Below are 21,237 nucleotides of genomic sequence, written 5' to 3'. Positions count from 1 at the left end.
TAAAACGTAAACATGATTTTTATTTATATTAATTGTCATAAATTGACGATGATGATGATTCCTGTGATAATAAAAATCAATTTCTATTTGATTCTCAAGTCGAATAATAAGAATAAAAATAATAAAAGACAAATAGAAAAAAAGGAGACAATAATACAGTTTATTATATGTATATATATATATATATAGAAGTAAGAGCAAAATTATCAAAGATAGAAGAGGGGAAGACAAAATATGTATACATATATAAAGTATAAAGATGAATAAGTATTATGCTGATATACTAGATGGAGGAGAATCAATAAAAGAAGATATATATATATATATATATATATATATATATATTTTACGATCAGTGAGGTGCAAATGGTAATGGAGAAATATCAGAGGGAATCGGTGGAGGAGGGATGTTTGGAGGTGGAAGAGGAGTAGTCATAACTGAAGATGATGGAGTTGTTGCAGAAGGTGGAATAGGGGGTAACGTATTTGAGTCAAACATCCATTTTTGCGGAGGTACCGGTGATTCATTTCTATTGCGTTGTTGTTGTGACTGATTTGTGGTATTAGTCGTCAAGCTGGTAACAATGGATGATGTTGATGCTGCCATTAGAGGACGGTGTAAATTTTCTGGAGATGCTGGTAAATAACTAGAATCTGATGATGACCTACGTCGAAGTTGTTGTAATTGCTGTAACTGATGATGTTGTTGTTGTTTTTGATGTTGCTGATATTGTTGATGATTATGATGTTGTTGTTGTTGTTGATGCTGTTGTTGATATACATTGACATTTTTATTGTTGATTCTATCCGAGGAAGAAGAAGACATCATGACTGGTGGAGGAGGATTGATTGGTGGAGGAACGCCACCAGCTTGTAAAATATAATTGTCTCTTGCTTGTACTGCATTTAATGGATCAGGATCAAGTAGTGATGTGTTGGAAACCATGATGCCAGAAGGAGGATGCCATTCATTAGTACGACTCTTTTCTCTAGTACCCTGTCGTTGATGATGTTGGGTTTGTTGAGCTGAAAGATGAAGGGCTGATTGTTGTGTTCGTTTCATTCGTTCTAATTCTTCCAATTTCAATATATCACTTGCTGATAAGGGTGTTCCAGGTTGTTGTTGAATATAATCTGCAACGCTGGTATTGTATGTGCCGGTAATTACTTTTCGAGAACTTCCTCTTGTTGGTGGTGATATACCTGGTTTTTCTATTCCATTTGTTTTCGCCATTTTTTGAGCCCATCGTTGTTGTTCCATTTCGGTTCTACGTCGTTCGTTTTCCTCTGGTTTGGTGTAATCAAAGGTCACAAATTTATCCTCCATCATTTGTCTTTCAGGGCTTGTTTCTGGTAAAATAACTTCACTACCATGACTTCTAAATGAGGTATTGGCATTGGATGTAGCACTACGTTTGGGTTGATTTCGTTTTCTGACTTTTAGTGGATTATCTTCTAATAAAATTTCTTCTAGTTCATGAGTAGGATCAAAATTTGCACGTTTGCTCTATTAAAAAAAAAAAAAGATTAAATTTCAAAAGTAATATATTTGAATAAAACTTACATCTGGTATAAAAGGAGGGACAGCTTGTTCTGATTCCAAAAGATCCCATTGAATATGTTGTAACCAAGGGTGAGCCATTAATCGTCTAAAACCTTTTTCACCTACTCCTAAACGTCTGTTGATATCACGAGTCAATAAACCAGTAATAAAATCTCTAGCTTCTTGAGAGATATGACTTGATTCAGGGAATGTAATATTATCATGTAAGATTGCCTGTTGTAATGCCTCATTTGTTTTTCCACGAAAAGGACGCTATCAATAAAAAAAATAAAAAAAAAATAAAATAAATTTAGATAATTTGTTTTTAATTTGATAATAAATAAAATTTACCTTTCCAATCAAAAGTTCATAACAAACTACACCAAGAGACCACCAATCTACAGATGCAAGATAACCTCTTTTCATTAAGACTTCAGGAGCCATATAAGCCATAGATCCAGCCACAGAAGTCAAAGGTTTTGATTCCGAGAATTGAACAGCAATATTGAAATCCGTTAAATGTGCATGACCTTGTTCACTAAGAAGTATATTATCTGGTTTCAAATCCCTAATTATTATTATTATAAATAAAATAAGAAATAAATAAATAAATAAATAAATAAATAATATATATAAAATGATTACCTATGTATAATATTCTTTTTATGAAGGTATCGTAAACTCCAAGCTACTTCAGCAGCATAAAATTGTACATAAGCTTCAGGCATAACACCAAGACGATCTAGATGAAAACGTAAATCACCACCAAGCATAAGATCCAACACCATAAATAAATTTTCATCGTCTTGAAATGCATACCGTAAGTTGACAATAAGACCACAGTCAATACGTTCCAAAAGTCGTCGTTCAGAAATAATATTTTCAACTGCACGCATTTGTATACAACGAGCTTTGTTGATATATTTCAATGCAAAAAGTTGTTTAGTACCTTTATGTTGAACCACACGTACTTTTCCAAAAGCCCCTTTTCCAACTGATCGAAGAAGTGCAAAATGAGACAAGTCAACTAAAATAATAATAGAAGTTAAAAAGAAAGAAAGAAATAAAAAAAGGGGGGTTAATATAATAAAGAGTTTAAAAAAAAAAAATAAAGTGGCAAAAAAAAAGTTTATTTTTTTTTTATTATTATTTATTTTTACCTTCACTGTTCAAGTCTAAAGAACTTTCTCTACAGCAAATAGCACCCATTCAATGTTATTTTATATAAATATATGAAGAAAGTTTGATGAAAAAAAAAAAAAAGGTATTTTTGGGGAGGAATTGGTTGTCAACAATATAAATCAAAGTAAAAAAAAAAATATATAATAACAATATAATAATAATAATAATAATAATAATAAAAAGAATGGCAGGGAGTTTTTTTTTTTTTAATAATAAAATATATATATGTACAAATCACTTCATGGAAAAAAAGAAAGAAAGAAAAGAATTAAAAGAAAAAAGAATAAAGAAAAAAGACAAAAAAAAAAAAAAGACTTGAACTTCGAGAAACAAAGTAATAGGCGGACTTTATTTCCTTTTTTGTGTCTGACTCTAATATTGAAACAAGCCTAAATCAATAAAATATATCATTATTATTATCATCATCATCTTAATAATGAAAAACTACTACAAAAATAATAATAACAAACAAAAAAAAAGAATTTAAATTTACAATGATATATATATTATTTACTATTATTATTATTATTATTATTGAAAAAGAAAAAGAGAATATATTTTATCATCTTTGCTGTTACATTTTTGGTAACACAAATGATAGGATGGCGGTAAGAGAAAAAGAAGAACGATAAACCCGAGGAACCTTACCCTTTACACATTTTATAACTATATATATAAATTATTCACACAATTACTATCAATTCATCCTTAAATATATATATAATCATTGATCATTTTTTATTTAACATGCATTAATATCATTACTCCTTTTTTTTTTTTTTTTTTTTTTTTTTTTAGGGTGTGTAATAGGAGAGAAAGAGAGGAGTTCCTTTTTATTACTGCACAGAAATTCCTCCTAAATCATCATTCATACCTAGTCAATTCATTTTAAAAAAAAAAAAATATCCTCCGTGCATCATCCAATTATAATAAACTTTATCATCCTCCATTGTTCTTCATCTTAATTTTTTTTTTTTTTTTAGTGCAGATCGTCAATGTCAAACTTCTATATATACATATATAATATATAGATAGAGATTTTTCAGGGGAAGGGCATCAAATTTTAAATGTTAGAAAAGGGCTCATCATCATCATTCTTTGAACTAGATCAAGTATCAATGCATTTTGGTGGCATCTGTCAAAATAAAAAAAAAATAAAATAAAATAAAATTATGAGGAAAGAACGAGTTTTACTTTTTTTTTTGTTCAAGGGAAAAAAAAATTCATTACCGACACACATCTAACTAAAAAGACACACGCACCACCATGCTTAGATTTATGATCTCGGGATGATCAAAAAAAAGGGAACTACCCCTTCTATATGATTATATGATATCTGTGTGTAAAAAGCTTGACTCTATTCCCCCTCCTTTTTTTTCACTCTCTTTATTGGCCCATTCATTCATTAGAGCATGGGGAAGGTAGTACCATAAAGTGAATCATTTGTCAATCAACGCGGGTAATATAAAAAGAGTTCTTCCATCTTAGCCCTTAACTTTCCCCTAGAAAAGAGGAGCTTGGAGTAAAAAATCAAGGGACAATCATCCATTACTTTAAACAATGGATTTCTGTTTGATTTCTTTTTCTTTTCTTTCTTTCTTTTTTTTTTTCTTTTCACTTTTTTTTTTTTTTTTTTTTTAATATCTAAGAATAAGTATTATGGGTTGCTGTCAATCTACTGAAGTTCTTGAAGAAAAACAACGTAATGATGCCATTGAAAGTCAGCTTAAAAGAGATCGTGCCAATTTAAAGCGTGAAACCAAACTATTGTTATTAGGTAAAGTGTAAAAAGTGAGGATGATTTTTTTTAGTAACAATTGATAATAATAGGTGCTGGTGAATCAGGCAAATCTACTATATTAAAACAAATGAAATTGATTCATGATGGTGGATATACACCTGAAGAAAGAGAAAGTTTCAAGGAAGTCATCTTTTCAAATACAATTCAATCTATGAAGGTGACTTTAGAAGCAATGCATCGATTATGTATTGACTTCACTAATCCACATAATGAATTTAATGCCCGATTACTAATGGAAATGCCTCCTCAAGTTGAACATATGGATCAAGATGTAGTGGATGCTATTGCTTGTTTATGGGAAGATAAAGGTGTTAAGAAATGTATCTCAAGATCCAATGAATTTCAATTGAATGATTCTGCAAAATAGTAAGTAATTTTTTTTTTTTTGGGAAGTTAAAACTCAATTTTCTCATTTTCTTTGTTTTTTCTTTCTTTCTTTCTTTTTTTTTTTTTTTTATAGTTATTTTGAATCTATTACGCGTATTGGTAGTCCACAATATATTCCAAGCGATCAAGATGTATTACGATCAAGGGTGAAGACAACAGGAATCACCGAAACAACCTTCGTTGTTGACTCTATGACATATCGAATGTTTGATGTGGGTGGACAGCGATCTGAACGTAAAAAGTGGATCCATTGTTTTGAAAATGTTACAGCTATTGTATTTCTGGTGGCCATATCTGAATACGACCAAATGTTAGCTGAAGATTCCAATGTTAATCGATTACAAGAAGCTTTGACTTTGTTTGATTCCATTTGCAACTCGAAATGGTTTATCAAGACATCTATCATTCTCTTTTTGAACAAAATTGATCTATTTGCTGAGAAGCTACCCCACAGTCCATTGGCCAATTATTTTGCTGATTACATGGGTGGAGACAAATATGAACTGGCTTGTCAATTCTTATTACAACGTTTTGTTTCTCTCAATACTCGTCAAAGTGTCAAACAGATTTACACTCACTTTACCTGTGCTACAGATACCAAGCAAATCAAGTTTGTTATGGCTGCCATCTCCGATATTGTAGCCCACGATACACTTAGGGATGTTGGACTCCTGTAGTTATAATATTTCCTTTTTTTATATATATATACATCTTCCTTCCCCCCCTTAATCTCTCTATCTTATCTCCTTCCTTTTATTCTTCATTTTATCTTCATAGCGTTTATTGGTTTTCCTTCTTTTTTTTTTTTTTTTTTTTTTTTGTATCAAGTCTCTTATTTATTTAGTTATTTATCTATTTATTTATACATTATCCCTCTTCTTGTAATGATCCTTACTATTTTCATCAATAAAAAGAAAAAGAAACTCATTAGTTGTTTTTTTTTTTTTTTGCCTTTATTGTTTCATCCTTATTCGTAACCCTATATATTTACGATGTTCTTCCCCTCCTCCAGGGTCTTTTTTTTTTTTTTTGATGCGCACCCCGCAATGTATAAAGAAGGAACAGGTTTTTTTTTTTTTACTTTGATCCCCTAACTACTTGAAGTCGCAATATACCTCCGATGATCTCCTCTTTCCGTCTTGGTGGTAAAAAATTAAAACGTTGCTTCCAATTATGATGGTGGTTGATGATGATTGAATGGCTGGTTAACTATGAGTGGATAAATGGATGAGTGGATGAGTGGATGAGTGGATGAGTGGATGAGTGGATGAGTGGATGAGTGGATGAGTGGATGAGTGGATAATATATGATGGATGATGGTATGATTGAATGATGACTGAATAACTGGCGGCATTGTATAAGTGATGCAATTGCTTCTCTATGATGGCGGTTCTGAAAGTGATGATCCTTGTTAAAAAAATAATGGCAGTGAATAATGATAGAAGATTAGATGTTTCCTATAATAATGACTGACAGCGCTTGTGATGATGATGGAATAATATAATAAACGTTACTTATAGAAACCGAATCTATTGTTTGATTCTCTATTGTGTAAGATTGCGCAACAAGACGTCTTGTTGGTTGCGGTATTTTAAAAGACATGTAATTTCGGAAGGATTCCATTTACAAGTGATAGTTCAATGGTCATTTTTTTTTCCTATTAGATAAATCATCATCCTCATTTAGAATAATCACAAGTATATATTAATTGTGATGATGAAATAAGTATATTAAGCATAGAAAAAAAAAAAGCTGACGAAAGAACTAAAAAAAGAAAAAAAAGAAAAGGGAAGTGGGGTATTTTATGCATCAGGTTGATTTATGACTTTCATCTGCTGATCAATTCCTGATGGGGATGGATTTCCATACAATTTTAAGTCACCGCATGAGATTTTCCTCGGGTCTCTTTTTTTCTTTCCTTTTCTTTTTTTTTTTCTTTCCTCATGACAAATTGTTTTAAAAATATGCATATTCATGACGTTGCGTACAATAATATTCAACAAGCCATTCAGATGATATCTCATTTACCTGACGATGTATATACAAGAACTTCAGTGGTTATGCCATATAGCACTATTGGGAAACATGTACGGTAATAAACTCTTTTAGAAATTATTATGAAAAGACGACTTGAAAAACTTTGCCAGTACTGATGAAGTTTACTATTTTTTTTTTTTAATTATCTTTCTCTCTTTTGTCTCTCAACCTTCATATCATTATTGGTTATTGATAGGCATTCATATGATCATTTTATTCAACTGATCAAACAAGCAAAAGGCGAACATTGGACCATTGACTTCGATGCAAGGGCAAGAAATGTAAGTTAAAAAAAAAGAAAGAATAGTGAAAATGGAACATGAATGTTAAACTGTTGATTAGCGTTATTAATATATGAATTATTTGTTGTATAACAACGAAATAAAAAAAAAATTTTTTTTGTCTCTATAGACACCAATGGAAGTGGATCGAGCTCAAGCTATTCAACAATTGAAACAACTACAACAATCCTTATTTGAAATACGTGACATACCACTAGAATACCCAGTGACTTTATCCGCCTCCATTGATCCAAACGATCCAACTCATTATCCTTTTGTTTCCTCTTTTGGTAGAGAACTTTGGTATTGTTGTATTCACGCGGTAAATATTTTTAATACTTAACATCAACTATTTTCTCATCTTTTTTTTTTTTTTTTTTAATAGATTCATCATTTTGCTTCTATAAAGGCTATCTGTATTGAAGCTGGACATACTTTACCTGCTGAATTTGGAGTGGCACCTTCTACTATACAAGATCATCGAAAACATTTATCATGATTCATCTAGATATCATCTCCATACCACTTTTTTCCTTCTTTGTCGTTAGTTATGCAATAAATCTTTTCTATTATCTTCATATATCATTTCACTTATTCCATTCCCTCCTTCTTTTTCGCATTATCCACCCCATCAGTATAGTCAAGATGTATTTATTTGACAATAATAAACATATTTCAAGTTGTTTTTATTGATAAATCTATAATTATTCTATACAATTTTATCTATCTATCTATCTATTGTAAACGACCATCACCCAGTTGTTCCATATCTTGTTCTGAATAACCAAGTAGAGAAAGGACATATTTCAAACTTTTTTGATTGATTCTTGCTCTAGCTTGTTCTTGAACCCTTGGTTTTGCATTGAACGCGATGCCAAGACCAGCTTTGTTCAACATCCATAGATCATTTGCACCATCCCCTACAGCAATCACTTGATTCAAGGTCACGCCTTCGCTTTGTGCAATCACTTCCAATAATTCTGCTTTTCGAATTCCATCTACAATAGGTCCAGTGGTTTCACCCGTCAATGTCAATCCATCCGATGATACTTTGAGCTAAACCAAAAGGAAAAAAAAATATCGATGAGTTCCTGTTATCCAATATGATAAACCCTACTATTATTATTATTATTACCTGATTCGCAAAGGCATAATCTAAACCTAATTCAGCTTTTACATATAAAGCCAATGGCATAAATCCACCACTAATAACTGCCAATTTGAATCCAAGTTTCTTGAGTGCACGACATAAAAATCGAGCGCCTTCGGTAAAAGTGAGGATTTTCTTGACATCTTCAATAACACTGACACTTGTTCCATTCAAAAGAGCAACACGACGACGTAAAGATTCCTTGAAATCAATTTCACCATTCATAGCGGCTTCCGTGATGGCCTATATATATATATATATAATTAGTAAAAAGTATAAAGACATATAGATGAGTTTTTTTTTTTTTTTTTTTTTTTTTTTTTTTTTTTTTTTTTAAAAAAAAAAAGAAAAAAAATTCTCAACTTACTGCCACTTTGTCCACAACACCAGCATATCTAGCGATTTCATCAATTACTTCTTGTTGAATCAAAGTCGAATCCATATCAAACACCACCAAACGCTTGTTCTTTCTAAATACATCATCAGGTTGTAAGGCAACATCGGATCCAAAGCTTGCTGACAATTCAATCAATTCTTTGCGTAAAATATCCATATCCACTGTGGTAGGCACACTGAGTCGTAAATCAGCACATGATAAGCTATGACCTTTATCCAATCGAGACAACTTCTCTACCGAAATGCGATGCTTCAATAACAGTTGTGTCCATTCGCTTAAAAAGGTAGCTTCCAGTCCATTTTGATTCAAAATACTGGCGGCATACTTGATTCGTCCAGAATAAGGCGCTTCTTCCAAAGATGCAGGCAAATAGATTTGTTCTTCCGTAATAGCAGCTATGGCAGAATCAGATTTCTTTTTTTCTTTGGTTTCACGATGACGAATAGAAGGTTCAGTTGCTTGAGAATCAGGTACATCAAAAGTCAAGGTAGCATCCCATTGTTGCGCTGCTTCTGCTAGATCACGGAATACGGTCACATTGTCAGATTGCAGGGTAATCAGCACACCAAAAGTCACGTTGTGATAAAGTCTTGATAACATGAAATCTTCAATTGCGCAAGGATGTCGAGCAAGGCATTCTAATACAGCACCAACAATATCTGTACCATGAGGACCAGATAAGGACACGAGTACCTTTTGATTGGGACCTACATAGGTAGGAGGTAGAGCTGCATTGGCTGTAAACTTGTACTGTGATCGACTACGAAGCATATTTGGTGAAAAAGATAACGATGAATGTTGTTCAACCGCTGTATGTAGTTGTTGAAGTTTGTTCATGGCGACCTGTTTCAATTGAGTCAAGTCTTCAGCTTTGACCAAAGGTAGTTGAGCAATACAATGCAGGTAAGGTTCCGATAAAGCTAATCCAGAATGACGATCGTTCTTTTTGAGGATTTTGGTGATACCAGTATAGTTGAGAAATACAAACCGTTCCAAGGTCAATATCTTTTGTAACAGATCAGTAGGTGTGTATTGATCAGTAGCTGTTTCCGAGACTAAGCGAGCAGATTCTTGTTGGAAAAAATCACAGACTTTTTTCACTTGAATATCCAGTTGGTCAATAAATTGTACTTCACATTGTTGAAGTTGACCTAGTCTCTGTGATACCAGTTGGGAAAAAGGCAATTGTTGTTGTTGAGTAGGATTGATCTTGATGGAACTAGCATAGACAGTTTCTTTCAAAAATAGTTTCAAGCCATTGTAGTCCAGGCAGTTGGAGGCATATTCAACAGGAAGATGTGCTTTTCGATCTTCCAGGTATTTTCCAAACTTCATTGATAATAATGAGAGAGAGATAAAGAAAAAAAAAAAAAAAAAAAAAAAAAAAAAAAAAAAAAGAAGGGAAAATATCAAATCTATAGTTTTGTTATCAATTTTAGATCACCGCGCAGTGACTCATGTCCAACCAACCTAAATTGAAGAAAAAGGCACAAGGTTTTTTGATCCACATACAATTTTTTTTTATATTATATATAAAAAATTGAGAGAGAAGGGAGAAAAAAAAATGTCTAAGCTATATACAAAACAAACAAATAAAAGGTAATCAATATCTGAGGTAATTCTATGATCTAATTCTAGCTAAGGTTTTGAGTTTTCGTAAAGTGACAAGGAAGGCACCAGCACCAGATACTAAAGCTATTCCAGATACAAGACCAAAAGCAAATGGATCATCTTCAAAGTAATTTTTAAAATTCATTCCAAATAAGGCACCATAAACGCTTATTACACTTGCTGATAGAGTCACCATAGTCAATCGAATATCAAACCACATCAAAGCATTCCGAGATATATCCAGTGTTAGTTGTACAACATCTTCAGTAGATTTCATATTAGAAATCAATCTTGATGTTTCGTTAGTTATTTCTTCTGTTTGTTTGAGATAGGCTTCTAATAAAAGTTCTACTTCTTCATGATCCGATGCGTCTCTTGGATGTCCAGATTTTTTCGCTGTAAGATACATTGCTGCTAAATCATCATCTATATTAAAAAAAAAAAATATTGATTAATATTCCATCTAGTTTATACTCTTATGTTACTTACCATATTCTAATAACTCATCAATAGCATCCCGAATAGAAGATACGTCATGTTCAAATTTGGACAATTTCTTTGATAGTTGTAATAAATCCCGTAATCTTTCTTGATTAACCCCTTCTTCAATATCCACCAATCCTTCAAGATCGCTGAGTAATCTATTGACAGGTCCTTCCAAAGCTTCCAGTTCCGATTGCATGGACGACGTTACTGAAATGAGAATAGCTTCCAAAGCTCTAAATATAAATAAATAAATTAAAATGTATTAGAATATATATATATATATATATAATATTTTTTTTATATAATAAATTATACAAAACTTACTTGAATTCAAATGGAAGTTGATCATTTTGTGATCGAAGTCGTTCTTGAAGATCATGGACAAACACACTTTTGTTATAACTATCTGTCGATCCAAAGGTATCAAAAAGAACCACCATATCACTTTTCAATAGTGCCCGCATATGTGCCATGTTGATCAAAATAGCTTCGGATCGTACAAGTATAGATGGTTTCTGGTTAAGGGAACGAGTGTCAATAGTGCGTAAATCTCGAGGCATCAATGAATGTTGTTGACAAAATTCTGATTTTCGAATATCACCAGCTGTTGTTTTGACTTTTCCATATTGATCGAATTCTGTACCTGTCAATATACGTAAATATATATATATAAGATTAGAAAGACTTGAATTTTGAAAAATACTATTCGCTTACAGCGTAATTTCAGATCAACGGTATTAGTTGGAAATATTGGTTGTCTTGTGGGTATTGAGTTTGGACGAATAAAACGTTTATGAATGGATAATGGTGGTAATAAAGATCTGCGAATAGGTCTACAAAAGACAGATAGCAGCATCAAGGGGGGGAAGGAGAGGTACAAGTGCAAAAAAAAAAAAAAAAAAAAAAAAAAAAAAAGGAGAAAGCGGAAAAGAAAACTTTTGAAAGAAACATTACCAGATTTTTGCTACCTAGCATGAGCGGGATATGAAGAGACTATGAAACCAAATAGCTTGATTGGTCACTAACTTATGGTCTTTATTTATTTAGAGAGTAAATCAATAGAGATAATATCAATCGTAAGTATTAAACCGATCATGTTAGTATTTCAAGTTGATGGATTCATACAGAGTTCATGATCCACGTTGTCACTTACAACAAACGGAAACAACAAATTTGATTGGTGCGGATATTGAACAGGTCATAGTCACCCTCATGCTCTTTCTCGACCATCTAAAAAAAAAAAAAAAAAAGAAAAAAAAACGCGCGCTGTAAAGCTCTTTTCCTTTTCACTTTCTTTTTTTTTTTATATACATATTTATATTGTGTACCTTATCTTTCATATCCAACGACCCATATTATCCTATCTCTGAAAGTAAATAATATATATAAAGATAAACAATTGGCTTTTGTATACTAATTATTTCATTTGATAGTATATAGAGTAGAACCAGTTCTTCCTTTTCTTTTATATATATATATCTTCCATGACAACTCCTCGTATCTATACAGCCGTCTATTCTGGTGTAGCAGTCTTCGAAATGGTGGTCAACAATATAACTATCATGAGAAGAAGAGTGGATTCACATATGAATGCTACACAAATCCTTAAGGTTGCTGGTATTGAAAAGGGAAAACGAACAAAGATTTTGGAACGAGAGATTCTACCTGGTGAACACGAAAAGGTGCAAGGCGGTTATGGCAAATTTCAGGGTACTTGGTATGTAAAACAAAACAAAAGAAAAGGATTATAAAAAAAAACCGAATGATAGCAAATGTAAAACTTTCCAATTCGTCTACTCTCTCTCTCTCTTTTTTTTTTTTTTTTTTTTTTTTTTGTTTCTATTATTTTAACTCTTTCCATTTTTTATCTTGGATAGGATTCCTCTTCAAACGAGTATAGATTTGGCCAAACGCTATAATGTCTATGATCTTGTCAAACCAATGATTGAATTTAACCCTGCAACGGCTGGAAATATTGATGAAAAGGGACACGTATTGACCAAAGAACAAGCACAACTCTATGACAAACAAACACAACCATCAAAGAAGAAACGAGAATTACGAGAACTAGCCATTGCCTCGGGATCTTCATCAGCATTACCATCAGGAAATTCACAACAACAACAACAACGACATATGGATAGTGGTGACACATCTCGTGTACAAAAGAAAGCACGTATCGATCTTCCTCCTTCCATTGAACCAACTGCCAGTGACAACTCTGCTGAATCCAAACATCGCGCCATTCTCATGTCTATCTTTCTTTCTGATGATAATGTTGATATTCCTGACTTGCTACGAACATCTGAAGGAATTGATCTTGATCTGGCATTGGATGAACAAGGGAATACATCACTACATTGGGCATCAGCACTTGCACGACTGAATACGGTGGAACAATTGATCAGCCATGGAGCAGATGTCTGTCGACAAAATTATCACGGTGAAACACCATTGATGCAAAGTGTAGCAGCTACCAACAACTTTGATCGAGATTGTTTTCGAAAATTACTCAAGCTTTTGGAAAATTCAATGTACATCACCGATCACAAACATCGTAGTGTCATCCACCACACTGTTCTCACCACTGGTATCAGTGGTCGCGACATAGCAGCTTTATATTATATGCATCACTTATTACATCACTTGGATAAAAAATCACCACCACCCGCACATCAATCATCCTCACCCGTTTCTCCTTCCGCTTCTCGTGGTAAATTGACTCTGTTGAATATGCAAGATTCTCAAGGTGATACTGCACTTAGCATTGCTGCAAGGTTGGAGTGTAAACGTATGGTTGAATTATTGGTGGATGCTGGAGCTGACCCTGCCTCTGAAAACAATCTTGGTTTGGTGGTAAATGATTATACAATGTCAGAGGTAAATATTGAAAGAGAAAATATATTTCAAAATGAATATTATCTATCTATTCAATTGACTTACCATTTATTATTATTTATTTGATAACATAGCAATTATCAAAGAGTACAAAAGAAACTACCAGTTATGATAACGACAATACCGATCAAACACTCAAAGTACCACCCTCTGCTACTCTTTTTGCCAAAAGGTCTGTAGGATCCAGTCAGCGTGGCAAAGAAATTGTTGCAAGTAAGAATTATTCAATTCAAGAATTCCTTTTTGTTTGTGTTTACTGATGGATCCTTTTTTTTTTTTTTATAGCTGTACAAAAGATTGTGGATGCTCTTGATGAAGAATATGGTGGCCAGCTATCAGAAAGAGAAACGCAACTGAAAGAAACAGAAGAACAATTGGAAAAGACAACACAAGCATTGGAAGCGGCAAGAAAAGAATTGGAAAGACGACAAGAACAATCACAACTCCTTGCAGAAGGACAGCAGAAGGTGCGAAATCTTAATCAAGCTTTGGAAACAGGATGGCATGAACTAGAAGTTTTACTACAAAAGAACAATGAAACATTGGACAAAGAAGCAGTGCTGCAATTTGATGTAGATCAGAATATTGACTCTATGTTTGATATCAAGAATGATAACGTGGATAAGGTGATTCAACTTCGAGCTCGGATTAGTGCTTATACTCTTAACAACAATGCGCTCAAAACATATGTGGATGGACTACGTGCAGAAACAGCAGAAAAGGAATTACAATGCAAACGATTGATTGCAGCATGTTGTAGTTTACCTATTGATAAGATTGATGAATTGGTGGAACCCTTGACTTTAGCTATTGAAAGTGATCCTCCTGATTTGGATTTGGCTCGTGTGATTGGTTTTATGGAAAAAATACGTCGACAAGGTGCTTTTAATGATACTGGTTCTGATGATCTTCCCCATGTGCTTCCTTCTTCTTCATCCAAGACTACTTCTCAGGTTCCTGCTTCTCCAGGCCCCTCTTCTTCTACAACGTCTACAAGTTATGATGGTTTATCAAGGTCAAGTAATAATGTCGCCACTAGTCATATTAGAACTTCTTCCCAACCCCTGCAAACAAATTCTCCATGATACTTTTATCTTTTTTTTTTTTCTTTGTTATTTTTTTTTATTTTTTATTATTTTAATTGTTTATTCTTGATGTTGATGAATGTATATAGTTATCAGGAAAATCAATAAAATCTTTTTTCTCTTGTTATGAACTATTACTTTTTTTTTTTTTTGAAAATTTTGGCTGTAAAAACCAATTGTCATCATCAGGCAAATATTGACAAAAAATCGGTAAAATTTTGTGATGCTCATTAAATGGCAAGGTAACTGATAAAACTATTAGATGATATTAGACTGTTTTTTTAAGAGAAATGCAATGATGATGATTTTATTGGATGATCATTGAATGACAATAATGACATTTATTTTTTTAAATTACTCTTTAAGAGATATCAAAAGTGAAATGAGAATAAGAATTCCCAACCATAGTTACTATACGATAGTGATTACAGGATGATATATTTGATGATGATTGAATAGAACACAGTTCCTTTATTATTACTATAGAAAGCTAAAAATACATAAAATACATAAAATAAGAAATACAAAATAATAAAAAATAAAAAATAAACTAAACTAAACTAAACTAAACTAAGCGAATCCATCATCACGTTCGTTGGATACTTTGTCAGAGACGATGGTTTCAGTTTCAATCTTGCGAGCAGGCTTGGGAAGCAACCAACCAGCACGTTGAAGAGCATACATGACAGTCACCAGGACTATCATCGCGGCAAGTAGAGACATGGTGGCGATTTTACCAAGACGGAAAGCAGGCGCATCTTCCACATACCAGAGCTTGACATTAGCGAAATTGGGAGCAAGATTACCAATAGAATTAGTCATGGCAATGGCCAAGGCACGAGTTTCCATATCAGCCGAGTAGAATTCATTGAGCCAAGTCATCATGATTGGTGAGATACCAAGCACAGGAACGGCCATAAAGGTACACACAAAGAGAAGAGGTACGGGAAGGTTACCACCGTTGACGGCAACCATGATGATGTACCAAAAAAGAGTCCACAAACCACCACCAACAATATGCCACACACGAGCACCTTTGTAGTCAGAAAGAAAACCTTGGGTGATGATGATAATACCAGCAAAGATCCAGAGAGGTGCTTGCATATAATTGGCAAAATAAGTTGGGTAACCCATTTGCTTCAAAATAATAGGGAATTGTTGAAGGATACCCATACCAAGTTGCATGATCGAGAATACCATAATATAGATGAGAATATAAGGAGATCCAAACAAATTGCGGAAAGTGACCCAGTTCAATCCAGATACCACAGTTTCCTTGCCTTCACGACGCAATCGCTTTAAAGCCAATTCACGGAGTTCTCCAGTAATGAACTTGGTGTTGTTAGGCATATCTGGCAATACAAAGAATCCAAAAATAGAGATGAACACAGCGATAAGTCCTTCGATAATAAACAACCATTTCCATCTAGAAAGTTAAAAAAAATGAAGAATAAGTATATTTCTATACAAAAGGTTCTCTTTTTTTTTTTTTTTATGACCTACCCTCTCATTCCATTATGACCATCCAAAGTAGTAGAGATTGCACCACTGATGATCCCACTGAACGCACCAGAAATTTGAGAGCCTAAAAAAAAAAAAAGTTATTGAAGAGTAAGATAAAAGTATTAACAAAAAAAAATATTTACCAGCTACAAATACAGCAGTTCTAGCACCTAATTCTTGTTTAGTATACCAAGATCCCAGTAAATAGACAATACCTGGGTAAAATGCCTAAATCAGGTAATAAAAGTTTAAATTATTAGTCAGCTAGTTCCTTTTACCAATCATATTTTCCCCTTAAACTTACTGCTTCACTGATACCAAGACAAATACGAAGACCATATAATCCTCTATAATCCTTCACCAAAGCCATAAAACATACAACGGCACCCCATAAAAACATGATGAATGGTAACATGATACTTGGTCGAACCCGAGTGATAATAGCATTACAAGGAATTTGAAGTCTATATAGATAGATTATTTTTTTTTTTTAAAAAAAAAAGGAAGGGAGAATGATTAGAAAAATAATAAAAAAAAAGAAATAGTTTTATGTATATGACATCTACTTACGTAACATAACCAATAAAGAAGAGAGTAACAGCCCAGTTATATTCATATTGTTGTAAATTGAGTTCTTCAGGCATACCACTGGTATAAGCGTTGGGCATATTGTTTCGATCAAGACCATTAGCAAAATATCCAAAGAAAGACCAAATCAATAAACGATAATCCAAGATTCTCACCAGTTTTTTTTCAACGGCTTTTTCATTTTCCAAATCTTCCTTGGTCATGGTTTCCAAATGTTCTTCAGGTTGACGTGCGAATGAATTGACAGATGCCTGGGAAACAAGTACTTTTTCGTTTTCCAAAGGTGTAGTCATGTGTGTATATATGTATTTGTATGTTTAAAGTAATAATAAAAAAATAAAATAAATATATAATTATAAATATATAAAAAGAAAAAAAAAAGTAAAGAAAGAGTGAAAGAAAGAGAAAAAAAATTTTTTGGGTAAAAAGGGTCCTCTTTTAATGACATAGTTCATTTTCCGATGCGGGTGAGAGCCATTCCACCCCGCTTCCCCGCACTTTACAGACAACTGAAGTGGTATTCTTTTAATTGCCCGAGTGTGAATTTACCTTTTTCTTCCCTCAAAAAAGTCGTACAAGTAGGAATGAACGGGTAAATCGGTTGAAAAGAAAAGGGATGACGATATGAATAAATTTCTTTTTTTTTTTACCATATATAATTATATTGATGATGATGATGATGATGATGATGATAAATTCATACTATTCTATAGTTGATGATTGATATGATTTCAATATGATTATAAGTAACATCATGATTTTATGAGAGAAAAAGTTGAAAGTGGGGGTGGGGAATCCTTTTTTGGTGCTTTTTCCAGGTTATTCCCAGTAAAGACCTTTGTGTAACAAAAAATAAAGTAAAACAAAGAAACGATATTCGGGAACGAAAGAAAAAAAAAAAATAGGTAGGCCAGGGTTACCCCAACTTGTTTTTTTTTTGTTGGTGGATGAAGGTAAAAAAAAAAAAAGTCGATGTTTCATTGATCCAATTTAAAAGGAGTGCGAATTTGACAATTACTATAACAAAAAAAAGAACAAAAGGAAACTTCCCTTCCAATGAATAGTTTATCTTTCATACTTAGGGATGATCTTTGTTTATCATTTTTCAGAAAACATCCTTTTTTAGATAGTATTATTACCTTTTTTCATATCTTTTTTTTTTTTTTTTTTTTTTTTTGGTTGCTAGTGATGATGATGACGATTTGAGTAACTCATTGGATCAACATGTGAAGTTTGATGACAAGAATATGTTAAGTAGTACACTGTATCACCAACATACTGGCCGGCGCCTAAAGTAAGGATTATGACGAACCAAAAAAAAAAAAAAGATTTTTTTACTATTACATCAGGTCATGTCTTTCTCCCTGATTACCCGAAGTATAGAACTCCTTTCGCAATCATTGGATGATGGTGGCTTCAGCAGTCGCTCATTGATTTGTCATACCCAAGAAAAGAATTGACACTTCATCTCCGTCTCTGCTGGTTGTAGATCAACCTTCAGTTGTCATGTTTCCCTATTCCTTTATGAAGATCAAGATAAAAAAAAAAAAGACATTCCAAACTAGTAATCACATTCAAAGAGATTAGACAAAAAAACGTTTCACACTTTTAATCATTTTTTTCCCGTTCTCCAAATCCAATCTAGAAAGTAGCATTAATCTCGTTGTCAGTGGGTTGTTCGTTTCCTTTTTTTGTCAATCTTGAAATCTCGTTTTTTCCTTTATCGAGAGAAAGACTTTGATCTTGTGATAGGTATATTTCATTTTTACTTTTTTTCTGTACTACAAATAAACAAATAGCATGAGAAATAACGATCATCATAAAAAAAAAGGTTTGAATCTGTTCTAAAAGATTTCCATGATTTATTCAAAAAAAAAAGAATAAATGAAGACGTGAAATGTATTTGAATATAACTGATCATGGACAAAATAAAATAAAACAAAAAAGGAAAAAAGAGAAAGGGGATATAACACTATATGATATAAAAAAAAAAAGAAAAGAAAAAAAGAAACTAATAACTAATAGTGTAATCATCCAAAATAGCATTTACACCAAATTCGTTCGTTCATGTTGCTGCCATTGAAAATGATGTTGATGATGAGAATGAGAAGTGTGATGATAATTGAATGATGACTTATATCGACTCCAAGGATCGGCTAGTCCATGTTGTTGGTTTCGTGAGTCTTCCGTTGATGATAGTTGATCTGACTTTGATATAAACGTACGTTGATGCGGTGCTTGATAACGAGGTTGCTGTTGTTTTCCATTTTGATAACCACGAGAGGATGATTGGGTACTTCCATAATACTGTTGTTGCTGTTGTTGTTGTTGTCGTCCACCATTTGACCAAACTGATTTCTTAGAGTTCCTTCGCCGTCTTCCACCATTGTCGTTGCCATTTCCAGAAGTAGATATGATTGTAGATAGTTTCTTATTTGTTGAAATAATGGGGAGATCGTGTGCAAGATCATCCATGTGAAACACATCTTCATAATTCTTGTTCTTTATTTTTTCTGTAGTCCGCCAACCTCGTTTTTGATATCGATGATCTTGTTTTGTCTTGTTTCCACTAATTGTTGTTGTTGTTGCAGTAATTGATTGTCCATTTTGTACACATGCCGTCAGTAATAATTGCCGTAAGTATTGATAGTCAGGTTGATCATTAAATCCAAGTCTTCGTGTATAATCAATAAAAGTCATAAATCCACTAGGAAGACCAGAACACAAATCAGCGATTTGAATATTTTCTTTCATCATATGCATACGGTCCCAACCAGCTTTTGAAGACTTAGCTTGTATTCCAGTCCAAGGTAAAGAACCAAGAGCAAGATCCACTAATAAATAACCAAGGCTTTCCATATCATCCCTTCGAGCAGGTGTTTTTCCACGATGTACATTGAGAGATGCATAACGCGCAGTGCCAGTTTTGTTTCGAATTCGTTTTTTGCATTCAGGGTAAGGTTGTTTTGTCTCCAAGTTGCGCCAACAAGATGCTAGACCTAGATCCACTACATACAGTTTTGGTTTTGTTTCCTTCCACGTGTCAAAAACTTGTTGACAAGATTCATATTCCCATTTGCGTTCTGCATTATTGTTGCTGTTATCATCATCATCATATTTATCGTAGCCTGGTAATCGACATGATTCCGAGAATAAAAAATTATCAGGTTTCACATCCCTTAAAAAAAAAAAAGGTTTCAAAAAAAGCAATGTTAATCCTTAATAATAATATTTCTTAATGATATGTACCTATATAATAATCCACGATTGTGTATATGTTCCAAGATATCGATCTATTAAGACAAATAAAGATAGTGATTAGGGAATATGTTTATATATTTAATATATCATCTTACCATTTGACATCCAAGATCCTTGATAATAGATAAAGGAATATGCCGTACTGACTGTCGTAACTGTTTTAAACTTGTCCCAAGTAGATCCATAACAATACAATCAAATTCTTCATGTCTTCCATACCAATGACATTGAGGAATACCAGCTATCCAAAAAAAAAAAAAAATCAGATCATGTTTTCTATATATACTTTAAAGGGGAGAAAGAGAGGAAATCTTACGTCCAGCAGCCAAAATATCATAAAGAATACTTTCATGTTTGATTTGAGAGAGATGTGAACGTGGTTCCCTTTTCACAGCATAATGGCGACCAGTATTGATATCTTTCACTAAACAAAAAAAAACAAAAAAAAAAAAAAAAAAAAAAAAGGTGAATATCAAAATAGATTAATATTTATTTTCTTACCTTCAAAGACTTCACCAAAGGAACCTTCACCAATTTTTGCCAATACAATCCATTGTTCACCAATAATAACATCTTGATCATTGATTTCAGATCGATTATTTTCCAAGGAAGAGTTTGTCAAACAATAGGAAGTTGATAAAGGTAGGATTGATTGTTGTATTTTGTTGTTAATAGCGGTCATTCAGGTAAAAAGAAAAGATAATAAAAAAATAAGATATAAAAGAGAATGGTAACCAAAAAAAAAGGAAGTATATAATAATACAATAATAAGTAAGGTAACTAATCAAAAAAAAAAAAGGTTGAAGGAGGTGATAACAGGGGAATAAATAATAAAGACTTAAGAAGTTGAGAAATAGTCAATTTAGCAGTGTGTATATATAAGGCTGTATCTTCTTCTTTTCTTTATGAAAAATCAAACTGCCGTTAAGCCGAATCGGCAATAGTGATTTTCAAAAAGAAAAAAAGCTGATTTCCCTATGTATACTTTCAACTGAAAGTGACCAATGAAGAAAGTGATGTACACAAG

The 21,237-nt window shown here is 32.8% G+C and overlaps 8 protein-coding genes across 8 annotated transcripts; 3 read left to right on the top strand and 5 right to left on the bottom strand.

Moving 5' to 3' along the window:
• Positions 1 to 311: 311 nt before the first annotated feature.
• BX664DRAFT_382338 (kinase-like domain-containing protein) lies at positions 312 to 3,384 on the bottom strand (the record flags this gene model as incomplete). Its single annotated transcript, XM_051549032.1, has 6 exons — positions 312 to 1,507; positions 1,565 to 1,816; positions 1,895 to 2,111; positions 2,189 to 2,570; positions 2,704 to 2,732; positions 3,374 to 3,384. The coding sequence occupies 6 exons, from the start codon at positions 3,382 to 3,384 to the stop codon at positions 353 to 355; spliced, it is 2,046 nt and encodes a 681-aa protein (XP_051405437.1). The 3' UTR covers positions 312 to 352.
• Positions 3,385 to 4,384: 1,000 nt separating this feature from the next.
• On the top strand, positions 4,385 to 5,590 carry BX664DRAFT_253663 (G-alpha protein; the record flags this gene model as incomplete). The annotated part of the gene is made up of 3 exons (XM_051540320.1): positions 4,385 to 4,502; positions 4,556 to 4,892; positions 4,987 to 5,590. The coding sequence occupies 3 exons, from the start codon at positions 4,385 to 4,387 to the stop codon at positions 5,588 to 5,590; spliced, it is 1,059 nt and encodes a 352-aa protein (XP_051405436.1).
• Positions 5,591 to 6,852: 1,262 nt separating this feature from the next.
• On the top strand, positions 6,853 to 7,904 carry BX664DRAFT_322272 (uncharacterized protein). Its single transcript, XM_051543463.1, has 4 exons — positions 6,853 to 7,005; positions 7,147 to 7,231; positions 7,362 to 7,553; positions 7,617 to 7,904. The coding sequence occupies exons 1-4, from the start codon at positions 6,857 to 6,859 to the stop codon at positions 7,728 to 7,730; spliced, it is 540 nt and encodes a 179-aa protein (XP_051405435.1). The 5' UTR covers positions 6,853 to 6,856; the 3' UTR covers positions 7,731 to 7,904.
• A 3-nt stretch (positions 7,905 to 7,907) lies between these two features.
• Positions 7,908 to 10,145, bottom strand: BX664DRAFT_290234 (HAD-like domain-containing protein). Its single transcript, XM_051541876.1, has 3 exons — positions 8,749 to 10,145; positions 8,367 to 8,624; positions 7,908 to 8,287 (listed from the first exon to the last, which is right to left on the bottom strand). Exons 1-3 carry the CDS (start codon positions 10,111 to 10,113, stop codon positions 7,967 to 7,969), a joined length of 1,944 nt encoding a protein of 647 aa, XP_051405434.1. The 5' UTR covers positions 10,114 to 10,145; the 3' UTR covers positions 7,908 to 7,966.
• Positions 10,146 to 10,198: 53 nt separating this feature from the next.
• Positions 10,199 to 11,759, bottom strand: BX664DRAFT_273382 (uncharacterized protein). The gene is made up of 4 exons (XM_051541215.1): positions 11,590 to 11,759; positions 11,200 to 11,518; positions 10,879 to 11,108; positions 10,199 to 10,815 (listed from the first exon to the last, which is right to left on the bottom strand). Exons 1-4 carry the CDS (start codon positions 11,729 to 11,731, stop codon positions 10,400 to 10,402), a joined length of 1,107 nt encoding a protein of 368 aa, XP_051405433.1. The 5' UTR covers positions 11,732 to 11,759; the 3' UTR covers positions 10,199 to 10,399.
• A 390-nt stretch (positions 11,760 to 12,149) lies between these two features.
• Positions 12,150 to 14,935, top strand: BX664DRAFT_290228 (uncharacterized protein). The gene is made up of 5 exons (XM_051541875.1): positions 12,150 to 12,247; positions 12,309 to 12,592; positions 12,753 to 13,755; positions 13,848 to 13,986; positions 14,059 to 14,935. Exons 2-5 carry the CDS (start codon positions 12,360 to 12,362, stop codon positions 14,856 to 14,858), a joined length of 2,175 nt encoding a protein of 724 aa, XP_051405432.1. The 5' UTR covers positions 12,150 to 12,247; positions 12,309 to 12,359; the 3' UTR covers positions 14,859 to 14,935.
• A 400-nt stretch (positions 14,936 to 15,335) lies between these two features.
• BX664DRAFT_322267 (major facilitator superfamily domain-containing protein) lies at positions 15,336 to 17,330 on the bottom strand. Its single transcript, XM_051543462.1, has 5 exons — positions 16,932 to 17,330; positions 16,666 to 16,825; positions 16,505 to 16,589; positions 16,362 to 16,443; positions 15,336 to 16,284 (listed from the first exon to the last, which is right to left on the bottom strand). Exons 1-5 carry the CDS (start codon positions 17,240 to 17,242, stop codon positions 15,429 to 15,431), a joined length of 1,494 nt encoding a protein of 497 aa, XP_051405431.1. The 5' UTR covers positions 17,243 to 17,330; the 3' UTR covers positions 15,336 to 15,428.
• A 1,759-nt stretch (positions 17,331 to 19,089) lies between these two features.
• BX664DRAFT_29127 (kinase-like domain-containing protein) lies at positions 19,090 to 21,026 on the bottom strand. Its single transcript, XM_051541937.1, has 6 exons — positions 20,712 to 21,026; positions 20,527 to 20,634; positions 20,306 to 20,451; positions 20,199 to 20,242; positions 19,385 to 20,127; positions 19,090 to 19,313 (listed from the first exon to the last, which is right to left on the bottom strand). The coding sequence occupies exons 1-6, from the start codon at positions 20,890 to 20,892 to the stop codon at positions 19,309 to 19,311; spliced, it is 1,227 nt and encodes a 408-aa protein (XP_051405430.1). The 5' UTR covers positions 20,893 to 21,026; the 3' UTR covers positions 19,090 to 19,308.
• Between the last annotated feature and the right edge of the window lie 211 nt (positions 21,027 to 21,237).

The sequence above is a fragment of the Halteromyces radiatus genome (genome assembly GCF_025201355.1).
Source record: "Halteromyces radiatus strain CBS 162.75 chromosome Unknown BX664scaffold_1, whole genome shotgun sequence".
NCBI lineage: Eukaryota > Fungi > Mucoromycota > Mucoromycetes > Mucorales > Cunninghamellaceae > Halteromyces > Halteromyces radiatus.
This window is presented reverse-complemented; position numbering and strand designations above follow the sequence as displayed.